Source organism: Salminus brasiliensis, chromosome 20 (assembly GCF_030463535.1).
Source record: "Salminus brasiliensis chromosome 20, fSalBra1.hap2, whole genome shotgun sequence".
Taxonomy (NCBI): Eukaryota; Metazoa; Chordata; class Actinopteri; order Characiformes; family Bryconidae; genus Salminus; species Salminus brasiliensis.
Genome location: NC_132897.1, coordinates 8,118,073 through 8,132,929, shown reverse-complemented (window position 1 = coordinate 8,132,929; position 14,857 = coordinate 8,118,073). Strand labels below are relative to the sequence as shown.

The following is a 14,857-nucleotide window of genomic DNA, read 5'->3' as shown; positions in this document are numbered from 1 at the left end:
GTGGCCTCAAATAATCCGGTTTAGCATGACAGAATTTCTGAGCGTGTTCTCTGACTCAACAGCTCACACGAGAATGGTTTCATGGAGGACCTGGATAAAACCTGGGTGAGATACCAGGAATGTGACTCCAGGAGCAATGCCCCAGCCACGCTCACCTTTGAGAATATGGCAGGTATGGCCCATGTCTGATAGGAATAGCCTCTGATGTACATTGGATGGAGTGATTAAGCATATTGAGCAGACGTTGCTATAACCATGAGCTCCGTACAATACTGTGCAGATGTTTTAGGCATCTCAGAAATCGATAGTTCGAATCCTGGATCATGCTGCTTACCAGCAGCACCCGGAGTCCGAGAGAGCACAATTGGCCTTGCTCTCTCAGGGGTGGGTCGATGGCACCTTTACTCACCACATCATTCATACTGTGATGTTGGTCAGCACAGCCATCTGTTAGCTGTTGTATCTGAGCCGGGGATCCGACACATTCCTCTGAGCGCATTGGCTGCCTAGCGATGCTGCATAAGCGACTGGCTTCACATGTGTCATAAGAGATGTGCTAGTCTTCACTCTCCTATTGTTGAGGGCATTGCTAGTGAAAGAGGGAGTTCACATGAACGGAAATTGGGTAAATGGCCTATTATATTGGATAAAAACTAGGGTAAAATGGAAAATAAAAATAATGAAAAAAGAAATAAGATTTCAGTTTTTTAAAGAAAGTAGAAAGTTTTGTGAGCTAAAGCTCAATTCCATTCATATTTTATTCATTCCTGACTTGACTTTTTTAATGTTGAAATAATGCACCATCCATTTCACAGGCGTGTTTATGTTGGTGGCTGGTGGCATTGTCGCCGGGATCTTCCTCATCTTCATTGAGATCGCATACAAGCGTCACAAAGATGCTCGTAGGAAGCAGATGCAGCTGGCCTTTGCGGCAGTTAATGTTTGGAGGAAGAACCTACAGGTACGGCTGTCTGCTCCTTCTCTCTTCCTACAGGATAACGGACTGCATGGGCCTCTGGCAGGCTGTTTATTGCTGCTACCTGCTATGTTTTAACACTAAGTGGGCACAAATGGTTGGTTTCCTCCAGTCTAGTCAGTTAGAAGGCATCATTTAAAGACCATTTTACTCAATGAGTGCAGCCAGCAGTAGCCAGATGCATGTTCAGCTCTTGACCTTTGCAGTAGGATGTAGGCCAAAGGTCAAGTGTTTACCTTTAACCTCAAATGGCTATGCAAAAATGCATGTAATCTTCATCATACTGATCATAGATAACTATGTATTTACACTGCCCATCAAAAGTTGGGGGACGCCCTGCTTTTTTTGAAATTTTGCAACTTCAGGTTTTTTCAGGAGTCTTTCTTTGTTTGTCCTAAATAAGAATTTCGTTGATGTCATGCAAAAGCCTTGCATCTCCATTTTTGCTGTTTTCCACTTATTGTGAATCTATCAGTTGTTCTCTACCTTCTGTCAAAATCTGATGATTAATGGACCAACCGAAATGCTCCAAACTGACTTGGAATCAAATATTTTTTACATTGACTACCATTGATACTAAAGAAGGTATTTTCTTCTCCTATAAAGTTAGCATTTTTGAGATCCAAGATTTTTGTTTGACAGTGATGATTTGATAGTTGTCCATGCAAGTAGGACAAACAGCAAATGTGTTTTTTAGGGTTTGTTAGTTGCAAAACAACAAACAAAGCATGCTTATTTATTAAAAACCTGAAAAGCTAGGTATCCCCAAACTTCTGAAAAGCAGTGTACGTATGCTGTGTTTAAAATCAAATGATAATAAAACAGTGAGTGAATGCTGTGTTCATCCACAGTAGAATATCACAGAGCAGGGCAACTCTTGTTGTGCAGATTTGGGCTTTTGGCTGTAATATGGTTACATCATGATTAAGGTCATATGAGTGGTTCACTGCAGATCCATGCTAAGGATCAATTCCTTCCACGTCTTCCACTATCCAATCAGAGTGCGCAGCATGAAGAAACTGCTTCTCCATTTTCCCCTACTAAATCTCCACTAAGCAGAGCAATACACACATACATACACACACAACTCCAGCAGGCTGTGGTGCTGTGCTGGGGTTGAGACAGATGCACGCTGGGCAGTGCTCTAACTGAAAGGCCATGCTAGCTGAATGTCTCAGTGGGATTCCAGCAGGGATCAGAGGATGTTTCTGTCTGTGTTCAGATCACTGTCCCCTTACTGCTGGCCTTAGGCTGGGTCAGTACATGCTGGGTCACTGGCCTACACAACAGCACAAGGCTGGTGAAAACTAGCATGGTCCGCCCTTCTCAGACGAAAAGCCCAGCTGTGTTTCTATGTAGGTACAATAAAGGCACCACAAGTAATCAATTTCAGTGTAAATCAGAAGCAGTGCTTCTGAATGTGGGCTTGCATACGTGACCCTGAAAATGATATTTATCAAAAGTTTGGAATTATGTAAAAAAAGTGTTGGATGGATCACCATCATCCCTGAGAACACAGTTCCACTTCTCCACAGCTCAATGCCTAGGGGCTTTATACCCCTACATCCTACGCCTGACATTAAGAATGATGCCAATAGGTTAATGTATATCTGCTCCAGAGAGTCCTATTCTATTGGCAGTACTTCTCTACAAGGACAAGACAAACATTTGGGCATTAACTTGTTCTTTACTTGTTTTAGGTTTATTTACAAAGTGTTTTATTCTATTCTCAGATAATGTTGCTTAATTCAGGAAATAACAGATAATTTAGCCAAATTATCTGCCACTGGAATAGGAAACCTTCAATAGATAAAATTAGAAATATTTGATATTCAGATCAGATTTAAGGGGATTTCACTTGCTAAGATATAATTGTTTGCAGTGTAGCTGTTTAATATTTCCAATGTGGGAAACAAATATCAGTCATATCAGAACATAATGACCACCTATCTAATAGGGGGAATGACCACCTTTAGGTTCCGATGACACTAGCTAGCTAGTGAGACATACCTGGACTAGGTATTAGGTGATGGAAGGTGGTCATTATAGAGGTTAAATGGTCCGCAGTGGGATGTTGATTGCTTGGTACTACTCAGAGTTGTTGTTTTCCTCTGGCATCAATGGCCTGCACTACTGCAGCTCTAGAACATCCTATGAAGTTAGCGTTTTCTAAGATGCTACCACTCTTCGCCTGGTACTGGGGCGCTGCCAGGGATTTTGAAAAAAAGATTTTACATGGGGGCCCCACAACTCTAACCATTTAATACATTTTTAGGGCCCTGGCAGGTCCTGACAGGTCCTTAGAATCATCCTAACGACGATTTCTTTGCACTCTGCCACAACTGACTTGTGACTTGCTCACTTACTTATACATGCAGCAAACCCTGTCATGTGGCATCTGTGACGTCCCAGGCCGGGTTCATTCCAAACCAGGGGTGGTCATGATATTCTAATATGACTCTCACAGTAAGGGTGGTAGCGTCTTGGAAACGCTAACTTTGTGGGATGTTCTAGACCCGTCATAGTGAAGGTGTACTGAGAATGGACTTTTCACACATTGAGTGCCTCTCAAGGCATAACAGTGGTGCCCCACGGACCACTTATGTCAGAGGGGAACGACGACTTCGGTGAGTGGTACAAAGCAATTGACCCGCCACTGTGGACGCCAAAGTTAACCTTTTTAACAAACATCTTCTTAACAAACACCACCAAACACCTAATACAACTAATGCATGTCCATGACACAACGTCTTGCTTGTGTCATTTGAGCCGAGGGTTGTTATTCTTACTACCTAGGTGGACATAGTATTCTGATATGACTGCTATCCTAATTATTTTTGATTTGTGAAAGTACATTGAAATTGCTATTTTATTGAGTACCATCTGCTAAAAAATAGTTGATTCCAAACTTTTAAACATTAAAATGCTTTTAAAGCCCTACCATTAACACTGTCACCGTCACATGAGCCGCCTGATATAGCACTTACTCCCTATGCATTAAACATTAGGCAAAACTAATCAAATCTGCACTGCAGCAATGCTTGCAATTTTGTCTCAATGTCTTTCACAAATAAATACCAAACAGTGTGTGTATTTATCTTCCTCACATCTGAGATGTTTTGGCCGGAAGGCACGCCTACTGGTGTCCAAAGACACTGTGGCACGGTTACTACGCCCACGCATTCAACCCACATAGAGTCACAGGGCCGACTCTGATGAGGATGTATAATTAGAGTGAATCACTGCTGTTGGCCCTCAAGCAAATCTGGATTGTGTTTCTTTTTCCCACCGTTTGATCAGCTAGAGGAAAAAGGGAACAAATATAAACAATACGTTGATCATGTGTTCACATTAATAGGCGTGATTCAGTATACCCATATAAAGGCTAAAGCAACACACGTGTTGAAACACTGCTGGTGATTTCCTGGCACTGATGAATAATTTGCCCTCGAAAGCCAAAATCAATCATGCCATGCAAAGCCTAATGCTCATCCCCATGGTGCGTATGCTGCAGGCCAGCGATACTAGCCGCCTCACACACTGTGGCTTTCTGAATGCATGACTGGTTGGATCTGCCCTGGATGCATTTGCACTTCAAACAATGCAGACCAGGTGCAGATCGAGAATCCATGAGCTCCGAGCTGGCTGTCTGGCTCCAAGACGCTGGCTCATCGGAGGGGTTTCAAATGCTACGGATGAAAGCATGGACGCTCCGAAAGGATGAGAATGGCCACGCTTTCTCCACATCCAAGTTCTTCCACTAACCACTGAAGAAGAAAAAACATGCACAAAAAAAAATGTCATTCCATGGTTGAAATGTTGCTGTGCATAACTTCTGTGCTGAAATGTGATGGAGACGTCCTGCTATGCTGCCTGAGAGAAAGAAAGAAATAACAACATATGTACCACCCTATGAAGTCAGAAATATGCTGGCCCTACTGCATTGTAAAACGCACTTTATTCTGCAGGTCAGTTTAAAGATTCTTTATTAATTGGCCACTGTTTAAGCATGACATGACTTTAAGCATTACGTTGAATGCTTAGGAAATTAAACTTTGAAAATGACTGTAAAATAAAGTGCACTCAAAATGCTGACCCTTCAATCTGGTTCACCCCTTTATCAAAGTGAGTGTACACTAGATGGCATCAGGGTCTAATTGGGAGGCCCGAATCCGGTTCTAAGTCTATAAAGGACGGTGCTGGCCAAGGTCAACTGTCATGTCATGTACATTTTGCATTTCCTTTTTTGGTTCCATGTACTGCATGTCCTCTGGTTGAAGTCACCTCCCCTCCTCCCTGGTATTATCTTGCCCCGTCTCACACCCTCCTTTGCTCTCCCAGCCATTATACTCACCCCCCCCCCCCCTCCTCCCCGAGTATAATGCTAAGGGATCGTGTTGAGTTTGGATTTCGATTACTTCTTGATTGGTTATTCACTTTTTTTTCTCTCTTCATGAAACAGTCGAACCACTCCTACCTTTCTCAAAAAAAGAAAAAGCAGCTTCTTTCTCTCTTGATTGCTTTCATTTTGCTCATTTCCTTTGCTGATGCTTTTTGCTTTCCATTACAAAGAAGTAAGAACTGGAGATGGCCCTAATTTCTTTGTATCACGCCATCCTCAGTAGTCCTCTCCCCCTCTAGAGCCTCAGGATTGTATAAGTATATATGAGTAGACTTTTGTAAGTATCTCTCTCTCTATGCATAGTGCTTGCCAGTGTCCTTTTTGCTCTGTAGAACCCTGAGGGTGCATGAAAGCACTGTTGTGATTCAAAGCCAGGATGGAGATGTAGAGTGAACAGTAGATGATTTTCTGCTGATGACATAAAAAAAAAAAGAAAAGAAAGATAAAGAAAAAATGTCCTCAGCCAGTTGAATGTAGACATGTAGACACTGAGCATGAGTAGTATTAGGAGAAGTAGCATGATAGTGGTAGTAGTAGTAGAAGATGGGTGGGTGGTGATGATTGGAGAACCAAGCACACTCCTCCAGAGAACGCAAATAATTGTTCTACATAATACTGTATATTTATTTTAGGATAGGAAAAGTGGTAGAGCAGAGCCCGACCCCAAAAAGAAAGCCTCTTTTAGGTCCATCAGTACCAACCTGGCCTCCAACATCAAGAGACGTAGGTCCTCCAAAGACACGGTAAGGAGATGAAGAATATGACATCCTGCCCTGTACCTCTTTCTCTCTCTCTTGCTCTATCTCTATCTCTCTCTCACTCTCCCGCTTCTCCTTAAGCTTGCCCTGTTTCTCTCTCTCTCTCTCTCTCTCCCCCTTTTTTTCCTTTCTCTCTTTTCTGTCACCCTCATCTTTCCCTCGCGAAGCGACGTCTCATCTCAGACTCTATTCACCCTCACACATGGAGTTGCGGTCATGGCCACATGTCTGTCAGTCAGCCCATCAGTGCTCCATCCAGACATCTGTTGGGAAAGCCCGATCAGGGACGTAGCCGCTAGGTGCAGGGAGCATGCTGACGAGGGCTGGGGGTTAGGGCCGAGAATGGGTTGGGGATGGTGGTGGGGGGGTGGGATTTGTTATGTGGGTACGAAAAGGGGGCAAGGTAGTCTCTCCCTGAAAGCCTGTGCTGGACTTTCTCCCGTGCCTAAACTGGATGGGACTTTAATTTTGACGCTCTTGACATTTTTATTTTGTTCTTTCTGTATATGTGTGCGTTGTCTTCCCCCTTCACTGCTCAGTCTCAGTCATTTATATATATATATCTTTAAAAAAACTCCTATTTCCATGTTTTTTCACCTCCCTTCTATTGTCCCATTTTATGTGGTTGGTGTCACACACAAAGTCACTTTGCTTGTATGCCTCACACTCAATGCACGGTTAATAAGCTAAGGAGAAACCAAAAAAAAGCAGAGAAGATGAAACTAAGCAAGGCTAAAATAACCTTGGTTGTTCCCTTAAGCAGGCCATGCAGGGTCCAATACGGTCTCCAAGCTTTATTTTTAACCTTCAAACGCTTCCTTTGCAGCTCCACCAACTCGAGTACGTCTTCCGTTTCATTTCCAGGAAAGGTTCCTACGGAGGATGATGATGATTTCTCGGGGTCTGGTGCTGATGCAGTGTTGAATGCATTGCTATGAATGCTAGTACTCCCTGTAGGACCCGCTGGCGCCTGCACCTGCCCACAGTCTTTTATCCTCCCACAGGTTCAGCCAGTGCCAGCTCGCACATGAAAGAGCAGCAAGCTCTGGGGAATCAACACAAACACTCCTGAAAGTGACTATTTTTAATGCAGGCGAATGGAATGTATAATTGCATTACCTTGTTCCCTTTCAGGTGACATGCTCTCAAGTTTCCAGGATTGCTTTTCTGAAGCATGTTCTGACCCAAATCATTCACATGTGAAATTATGCCAGCCTTTCTTTTGCCATCAAGACATCTGACATGAACAATAACACTCTAGAAATCTAGAACACTCCGACAAGTCCTGCCCTTTCAGCTGACTCCTTCTGAAACGTCCCGAATCCTTTCCGTCTGAGAGTAGAATTCAGTTAGTCAGATAAGAAGAATAAGAAGATCCATCACCCCCACCCCCACCATTTAGATACAAGGAGGTTTGAGATGCACGGCAGATGACAAGCCAGGAGAGCACTTTTTGTTTTGTTTATCCTTACAGAGCTTAATATGTCCTGTCATATCCAGACAGGCTTATCGTTTTGGCCACAAACATATAGGCCTTCAATGTGGCTTGTAGAAAGAAGCTCTGCAGACATTACGAATCAGACAGCCCAAAAAAGAACGGTCTCTTTGAACTGATGTTTACCCATCTCAGTCCTAATCATCCTTTTCTTTTATATCAGTGTGTTTTTTATAAATGGATTTAAATGGAGTTGTAAATGTCAGTGTCTACGCCACATGCCACACTGCCTTCTCTCTTCCTCTACCAGCATGACTCCTGTGGTTGTTGTAGAGTTAGACCTTTCGTGCTGTTCGCCTGTCTGTCGACAGGGGGCGATGTAGGCTGTGATTCGGAAAGCTCATGCTACCCACAAACATTGCTGTTGTCAGTGAGGCTAACCCTCAGCCAAGTCGCCTTGCTTGAATTTACTCAATGAGATGCTGGCCAGCTGTTAGCGGATGCAGAGGCAAAAAAATGCTTGAAAAAATTAATTCTGGATTGTGAACCTTCTTATAACATCAAGACTGAGATATAAGACTGAGATATTTGAAGTACAGGAAAATAATAATCTGAACTGATATTATGTTCATCTTTAATTGGCTTTCAGCGAGATGTGAAGCATGCAATGGACTGAGTTGGAATTTCAGGCCTCAGCGCTGCGCAAGCTGCAGCCCTCGTATGTCATTAGGACAGTTACTATGGTGATAATACTTCTAGGTCAGGTAAATTATTAGCCATGGGCTGAGAGACTTTAGCTCTGGCGTTTATGCCATTAGGGCTTTCTCTGAGAGACGTTTCCTGGCCAAGATGTATGGGCTTCATTAATGAGGCCCCCTGTTCAATTTTAGACGTATACTGTACATGAAAGCTGCCTAACGATGAAGAGTGTGGCTGCAGCGAAGCCTGAAAATGCTCCTCTGCAATGACTCGGTGACCCTGTGCACTCCGTTGATTAGACTGCAAAGTCCAGAGAAGCCTCGCCTCCGTCCTTTGCATGTTAGAAGCTCATTTGCTCCGAACACGGCTGAGTGTGGACGGGGGATTTGCCTCACTCATAACAGCTACATAGCCAAATGTCAATGGGTTATACATGCAGCGTGTTATGCTTCTCTTGTACTCTTGTTCTCTTGTAAAAATTACCATTCTTGTTGTTTTTCTTTTGTTTGTGTTCCCCTTCGTCTATAGCCATATCCCACGGACATTACCGGCCAGCTCAACCTTTCAGACCCCTCTGTGAGCACAGTGGTGTGAAGGCAAGCGAGGAAGCGAGCAAGAGAGGTAGAATGAGAGCGAGAGAACGAGAGAAAGACAGAGAGAGACTTTGTGGACTAGAAGCAGAGGAGATGGTTGGGAGGGGTTGACTGACATTGAGCCAAACCCGCTGATCCCTAGCTGCTGCTGCTACTGCCCCGCCATCTGAGCCAACGACATGCTCATTTGAACAACAACAAAAAAAAAAAAACAGACAAAATGCTGAAATCCATCTCGCATCCCCTTCACACACTCCCCACCCCCACCCCCGGGCCTCTGTGAAAACATGCGCTGGACACTAACATCACACATGGACAAAACTGTGCCAAAAAACCCACAGGAACCGCACTGCCACATTACGCCAACAAGCAAACAAACACCCAGACCATCCTCGTTTTTCTATGCTTTCAGCATAGAATTTTTAATTTGGACTCTGGAGAGCACGTACACATGTTCACAGCTATAGCAAGCTTAATCTGTCATCCCACACTGTGTTCCCATGACACAAAGTGTCTCAACATTTATCTCGACATATAGGCTTAGATTCCCCTTTGATCATACATACACACAGCATTCGTCTTTCTACCTCCACGTATTCCCACGCATTTAAGATACAGTATATGTAGCTATTTTGAGCACTTACTTTTGCAAATATTTCACATATATATACATGTATGTGTTTCGTTGGTGAGGACATTTTGTTATTGCACATATAGACAATAGCTCTGACTGCTATTTGTATTATTAGACTAGGCAATAGTTGTACATGTAGGGTAGATGGAGCAGTACTGTAAATAATGCTGTAGCTGCAATGGAGTTTGGCACATTTTGGGTCCTTGTTGCACTTTGCTGTATCCCACAGTGTCCAACATATAGATCTCTCTCTCTCTCCACTGCCTTCTCCGAAACACTGAATCCTAATGTGGTCCGGATCACCTTAGACTACAATACTGTGTGGACACTTGATTGTTTTTCTTTTTTATTTATTTATTTATTTATTAATTGATTGATTTATTCTTTCTTTTTTGGCTTTTGTATGTATTTTTTCATGAACTCAGATCTTTCTTAAGACAATGACAAGCTGATCTACGAGTACGAAGGGGTCTTTCTGGAAAGCCAAGTGCGAAATGTAGCAGAACTTTGTTTTTGTTTTGTTTTGTATCGAACAACTGAGCGTTCTGACTCAAACCAATGAAAGGAACCCTAACATACAAAAACGTGGCGTAGATATAATGATATGGCTATTATTACGGGTTGTTTTGAGTGGCATTTTTTGCTTTTTCTGATTTTCCCTGCTTGAAATTTCCTGTAATGATTTCAGCATCATTATCTGAAGTGTGGTAGCATGCCTCCTTCTGCTACCAGTAGGGTACCTTTCATTCTCAAACATCAATTGTATTAAGATATGTAATCAGTGTAGTATTATCTTTGTAAGTAACACTCATTATATATATATATGTATATATATATATATATATATATATATATATATATATATATATATATATATATATAATGTGTGTGTGTGAGTTACACCAGTGTATATTTCCCTCATTCTTTGTTACCAGCTTCTTCTCTCTGGGCTAGCTAAATGGTCACCTGCAAAAAGAGATCTTATGCATTGATGCATTGTGGAAATGGTCTTTTTCTGTGGCTTGTAACAGTGCACTGATGAATGATAGTACCGATAATTAGAACACTGTATCGCACTTTTGTCTTAAAACAATCAGTCTGAGGGCTTTGATAACTGATGTGAGAAGCTACGAATGTGACCTACGAACCTGTTACGTTCTGAAACTATTTTGTACGCTGAAAATATTAAATGGGAGCAAATTGTTGTTTTTTAGACAGCTGATGATGTTCTGCTGTTCTGCAGTGTCGTCTGGTAGAGGTCATTTCAAGTGGATCTATGTACGTCGTCAGTAGTGTTGGCTCTTGGGTTTACAAAGCTTTGACATTTGAACATCAAATGAGCGGGTGAAATTCTTGTAATGCTTCAAGCATTTGAGTATAGTATTTAACTGTGGCTCAGTGAAAATGACCTGAATAGATCAAGATGTTTTCATTCTGTAAAAGTAAACATTTTATCGCATAACGCTGATTAAAAAAATTATAATTTAAAAGTGTATTTATTGTGACTACTATGATGAAAATAGGATAGCTAGGATAGTGGGATGTCGTTCAGTGGGTGCTACTGTGTGAAAAGTGCAAAAGCAGTGCTCAAGGTCATCCAAGAAAGATGTTCATGTGACAAGGGACAGACCTTGGACAAACATAACCTGCGTAACCTGTCCGATCCACTGTTGTACACGAACATTGTGATTTTTTCTGTATCTCCGGGGCTATAAATATATTTTACTATAGGTAAACAAAGCTCTTGTTATGTTTTCTACCACCAAACGTGCTTTTGAAGGTCATTCCTACCGTGTGACATGAACAGACAATTTAAGATATATGTTAAAAATGTATAAATCTATACTCTTATGTGCCAATAAAATATACGAGATGGAAAAACACTGACCTGTGAATTATGCATAGTTCTTGTAGGATGATAACGTAGCTCACTGGTTTGACTGTTCCCTCAGATTTGATGAGGGACGGGTTTCAGTGCGAGCACAAATCAATATTATATTTAATTCATGCCAAGGTTCTTTTGAAACTTCTGGAAGTTTGATGCCTGAGGCGAGTGGAACAGTATTTTCTGAGCGTTAGGTAAACAGGAGAGTAGGATTTCCAACAAAGTCGAATGCAAAAGTCAGTTGGCAATAATATGCGAGTAGGCCGCTGGAGCTGACCTTTAGCACATGAAATGGTTTATGCATATTCAGTGTCTGAATGTTACAAACTCTGAACTGAATAAATTGCAAAACCATTTGTGTTTGCAGTATCTGACTGTTTTATTTAAAGTGCACTTTGACCGCTGTGCCCGAGCACTTAAATTTTTTTCTGTTGATATGTATAAAAAAAGGTTTTTTACGTTCTTCAGCTGGTAAGTTTTTATTCATTTCACTAGAAAGTGCACAGACACTCAAAAGTATGTGGGCTGCTTCTAACCATCATCCAAGTGATCAAAACCTTATCTATTTTCAGCCTGTTTTGTAGTGGGGGTAATTTAGAACAAGAGGGCAGAATGCTATTTGTTTAGCTGTCACAATTCATAAAGCATTGATCTGAGTGAAGCACAAAATAACTGACTAGGTCTTCTTCAGTGTTCTGTGGTCATCTATTAATACAGAGGGGACTGACATATTCAGTACTCAAACAGGCCAATTTTGCCCTCATTTAATGTTCAGCTAATATTTTGAAATGTAAATAAGGAACTTTAGAGGCCAATGTCGCTCAAAGTAGGTATGTTTTGCACTTACTTCGTATTGCACATTTAATTATAATGTTTAACTGGAAAGCATAACCAAGACAGGGCTGTAGAATGGGCCAATTACTCATTCTTGATCAATATATGTCCAAATGTTTGGGGACACACCTTCTAATGAATACATTCAGCTACTTTAAGTTGTACTCATTTATGACACAGATGTGCCGTTGTCTAGACCCCATAGAGAAGGACTGCCAATAGATAAACATGAACCTATTGGCACCATGCCTTATGCCAGGAGTGATGTACAATCCAGTAATATTACTATACCATGTCAGTCCACTTGTTTCTTTCACTTTCAGTTACTGCGCTGTATCTCACAGCTCATCCAGACAAATGTGTCCTTTAGCCTCCTGAGACCTGGACTTTTGCGTCTTGTGCATTTTTATTTCTTTAATTTAGGATTAGTAGGACCTAACAAGTATACAATCTAAACTTAGTCTTTGTAAAAAAACAAACAAAAAAAACTAACAATGTCCAAAGAGTCAAAGTTTTTAAAAATTAAGTATATTGGTAATGTCCCCATATGAGGACGCAGGTTCTTAAAAGGTTAAGGGTGGCTCAAGAGCGAATTAGACTTCCTGACTGTAGGGGGAGCCAAGGAGCAAGAAAAGCCAATTGTCCATAGTGTCGCTTTAAAGGGAAATCAGCGTGTTTCATTCATACATCAGATAAAAACTTAAAATACTTAATAAATGCATTGCAATGCTTTTATACAGAATCATGACAACTTAAATAATTATATCATTATAAATGTTTTTTCACAAAAATGTATATGCCTCATTCCTTGCCCAAACACAAACCATCAAGAGCCTTTGGTCAAGACTCCCAACACTGTAAATGTACATTTCATTTCCGTATATCACGAAACCTGGTTGCTGATTACATTACAACTGTTTGTAATGTCAGAGAGAGCATACAGTTTAAAGCAGTTCCAAGAATGATAAACGTGTTTCATAAGATGGACAAGGTCACTATCTGGCAGAGCTGATGGGTTGCAGCCAATGGGTTGCAGCACTGCAAACCGAGGGGTGGAGTTGCTGTGGGTCTATTTGTTTTGAATAGTCCAAACATCCGAGACCTTGGGTCAGGGAGCGGACACAACCTGTGACGCCTCCCTGCTCTTCAGACCAGTCAAAGAAACCTCCATCTGCTGCATCTCTACCAGGATCAAGCTTAAACTCCATGTGCCATTGACGGGAAACAGTAGTGAGGTAGGGCTTCCTCATTTGTGCCAACACTCTGAAGTTACTACGATGCATCTACCCATCATTTAATTAATCAAAACCTCATCTATCTTCAGACTGTTGTCAATGAGCTAGTTATGAACAAACTGTTAGACTGCTGTTTGCTTGGGTTGGACTGTGTTGAGACTGAAAGTTTGTAGATGCTGAAGTTAAAGCTGTGGAGTAAGTCAGCAGTGTGAAATGGCCAGCGTAAACTGTGTGGGCTGCTTCCTTCTTTGGCAATATGGTAGAGTGACTCAGTGTACAGGTTGACAAAGAGACACTCAAGTGGTCCTGAACTGTCTCTCAGGCAACGCCTGCACTGACAACCTTTGGGTGAGAACTAGAAAAACCATGAATGACACACACACACACACACACATGCACATAAAACTATAAAGAGAAAAAGCAGATGGTTGGTTTGGCCAGTCTTTTGCAACAGTTAGAACAGCTTAGGCCTCTGGCTACTGTTACTGTTGAGTGTTTAAACTGATTTCAGATGGTTATCAGGTGAATTTGCTGTGTAGATGCACTTGGTTGGTTTACAAATACTAACTGTAGCTCATCCCTACCACAGGACCACTGCAGACCAGGTATTATGTGGGTGTCAGTGACACTATCGTGGCTGTGGCATGTTAGTGTAGTTGGAGCTGGTGATCCCAGAGAAGACACTGTGCAGTGGGAACAAACCTTTCTTAGGCCCTGTCCATATGTATCCAGATGCTGTTACTGTAAAGGGATTTGCCTGCGTTTTGGCCCCCCGTCCACATGAAAACACTGTTTATTGGTCACTGAAAATTGAGCTTTTCAAAATCGGAGGGCGGGAAATCTCAGTTTTTCAAAAGCACCTAAATGTGTGTGGTCTTAGGCCTTAGGCTCCTCCAGCATGAAGTCCAGCTTGGTGTTAAAGTCCAGCTTAGATCCTTGATAAAGTGTATCTGGCACAGCATAGAGATTTGGTCTTTCTACCTATATCTTAAAGACCTTACCCTTGGGGATCAATTGAGACCATTGATTCATTTATCCTTCAATCCATATGTTTGTCCAATTTGTGTTAGCTACCCTCTAGACCTTCATTTGTGGTCCATTTCTGACCACAGCACCATTGTTGGCTGGTTATTATCGGTGTGTGGACTGTTCTGAACTAAGCATTGACATTTAAGTGTGTACAAATCCTAGAAATGCTGGTGTGACTGATACACTCATACCACAACCATGCTTCTGTAGAAGTACCTACATGGTACTCCTGTATGGTAAATGGTCTGTTAAAATAGCCAGTGAATGTAGACAGTATGGTGTACTGTGTATCCCTAATAAACCGGCAACTTGCTGTACATCAGTGCACAATGTGAGTGTGGACAATTTTTCATTTTTTTTTATTTTCTTTTTTTATT

At 41.7% G+C, this 14,857-nt stretch overlaps 1 protein-coding gene across 4 annotated transcripts in view; it reads left to right on the top strand.

The window, feature by feature from the left end:
- Positions 1–11,738, top strand: part of grin1b (glutamate receptor, ionotropic, N-methyl D-aspartate 1b) — a 33,553-nt gene extending 21,815 nt beyond the window's left edge. For 2 of the 4 annotated variants that reach the window (XM_072665248.1, XM_072665249.1), the window contains 4 exons: positions 63–172; positions 816–961; positions 6,011–6,121; positions 8,799–11,738. In XM_072665248.1, the coding sequence (XP_072521349.1) occupies positions 63–172; positions 816–961; positions 6,011–6,121; positions 8,799–8,864 (433 nt within the window). In that variant the 3' untranslated portion in view covers positions 8,865–11,738. The remainder of the gene's footprint in view (positions 1–62; positions 173–815; positions 962–6,010; positions 6,122–8,798) is intronic. The other 2 variants (XM_072665250.1, XM_072665251.1) reach the window with 1 other exon arrangement.
- The last annotated feature ends 3,119 nt before the right edge of the window (positions 11,739–14,857 follow it).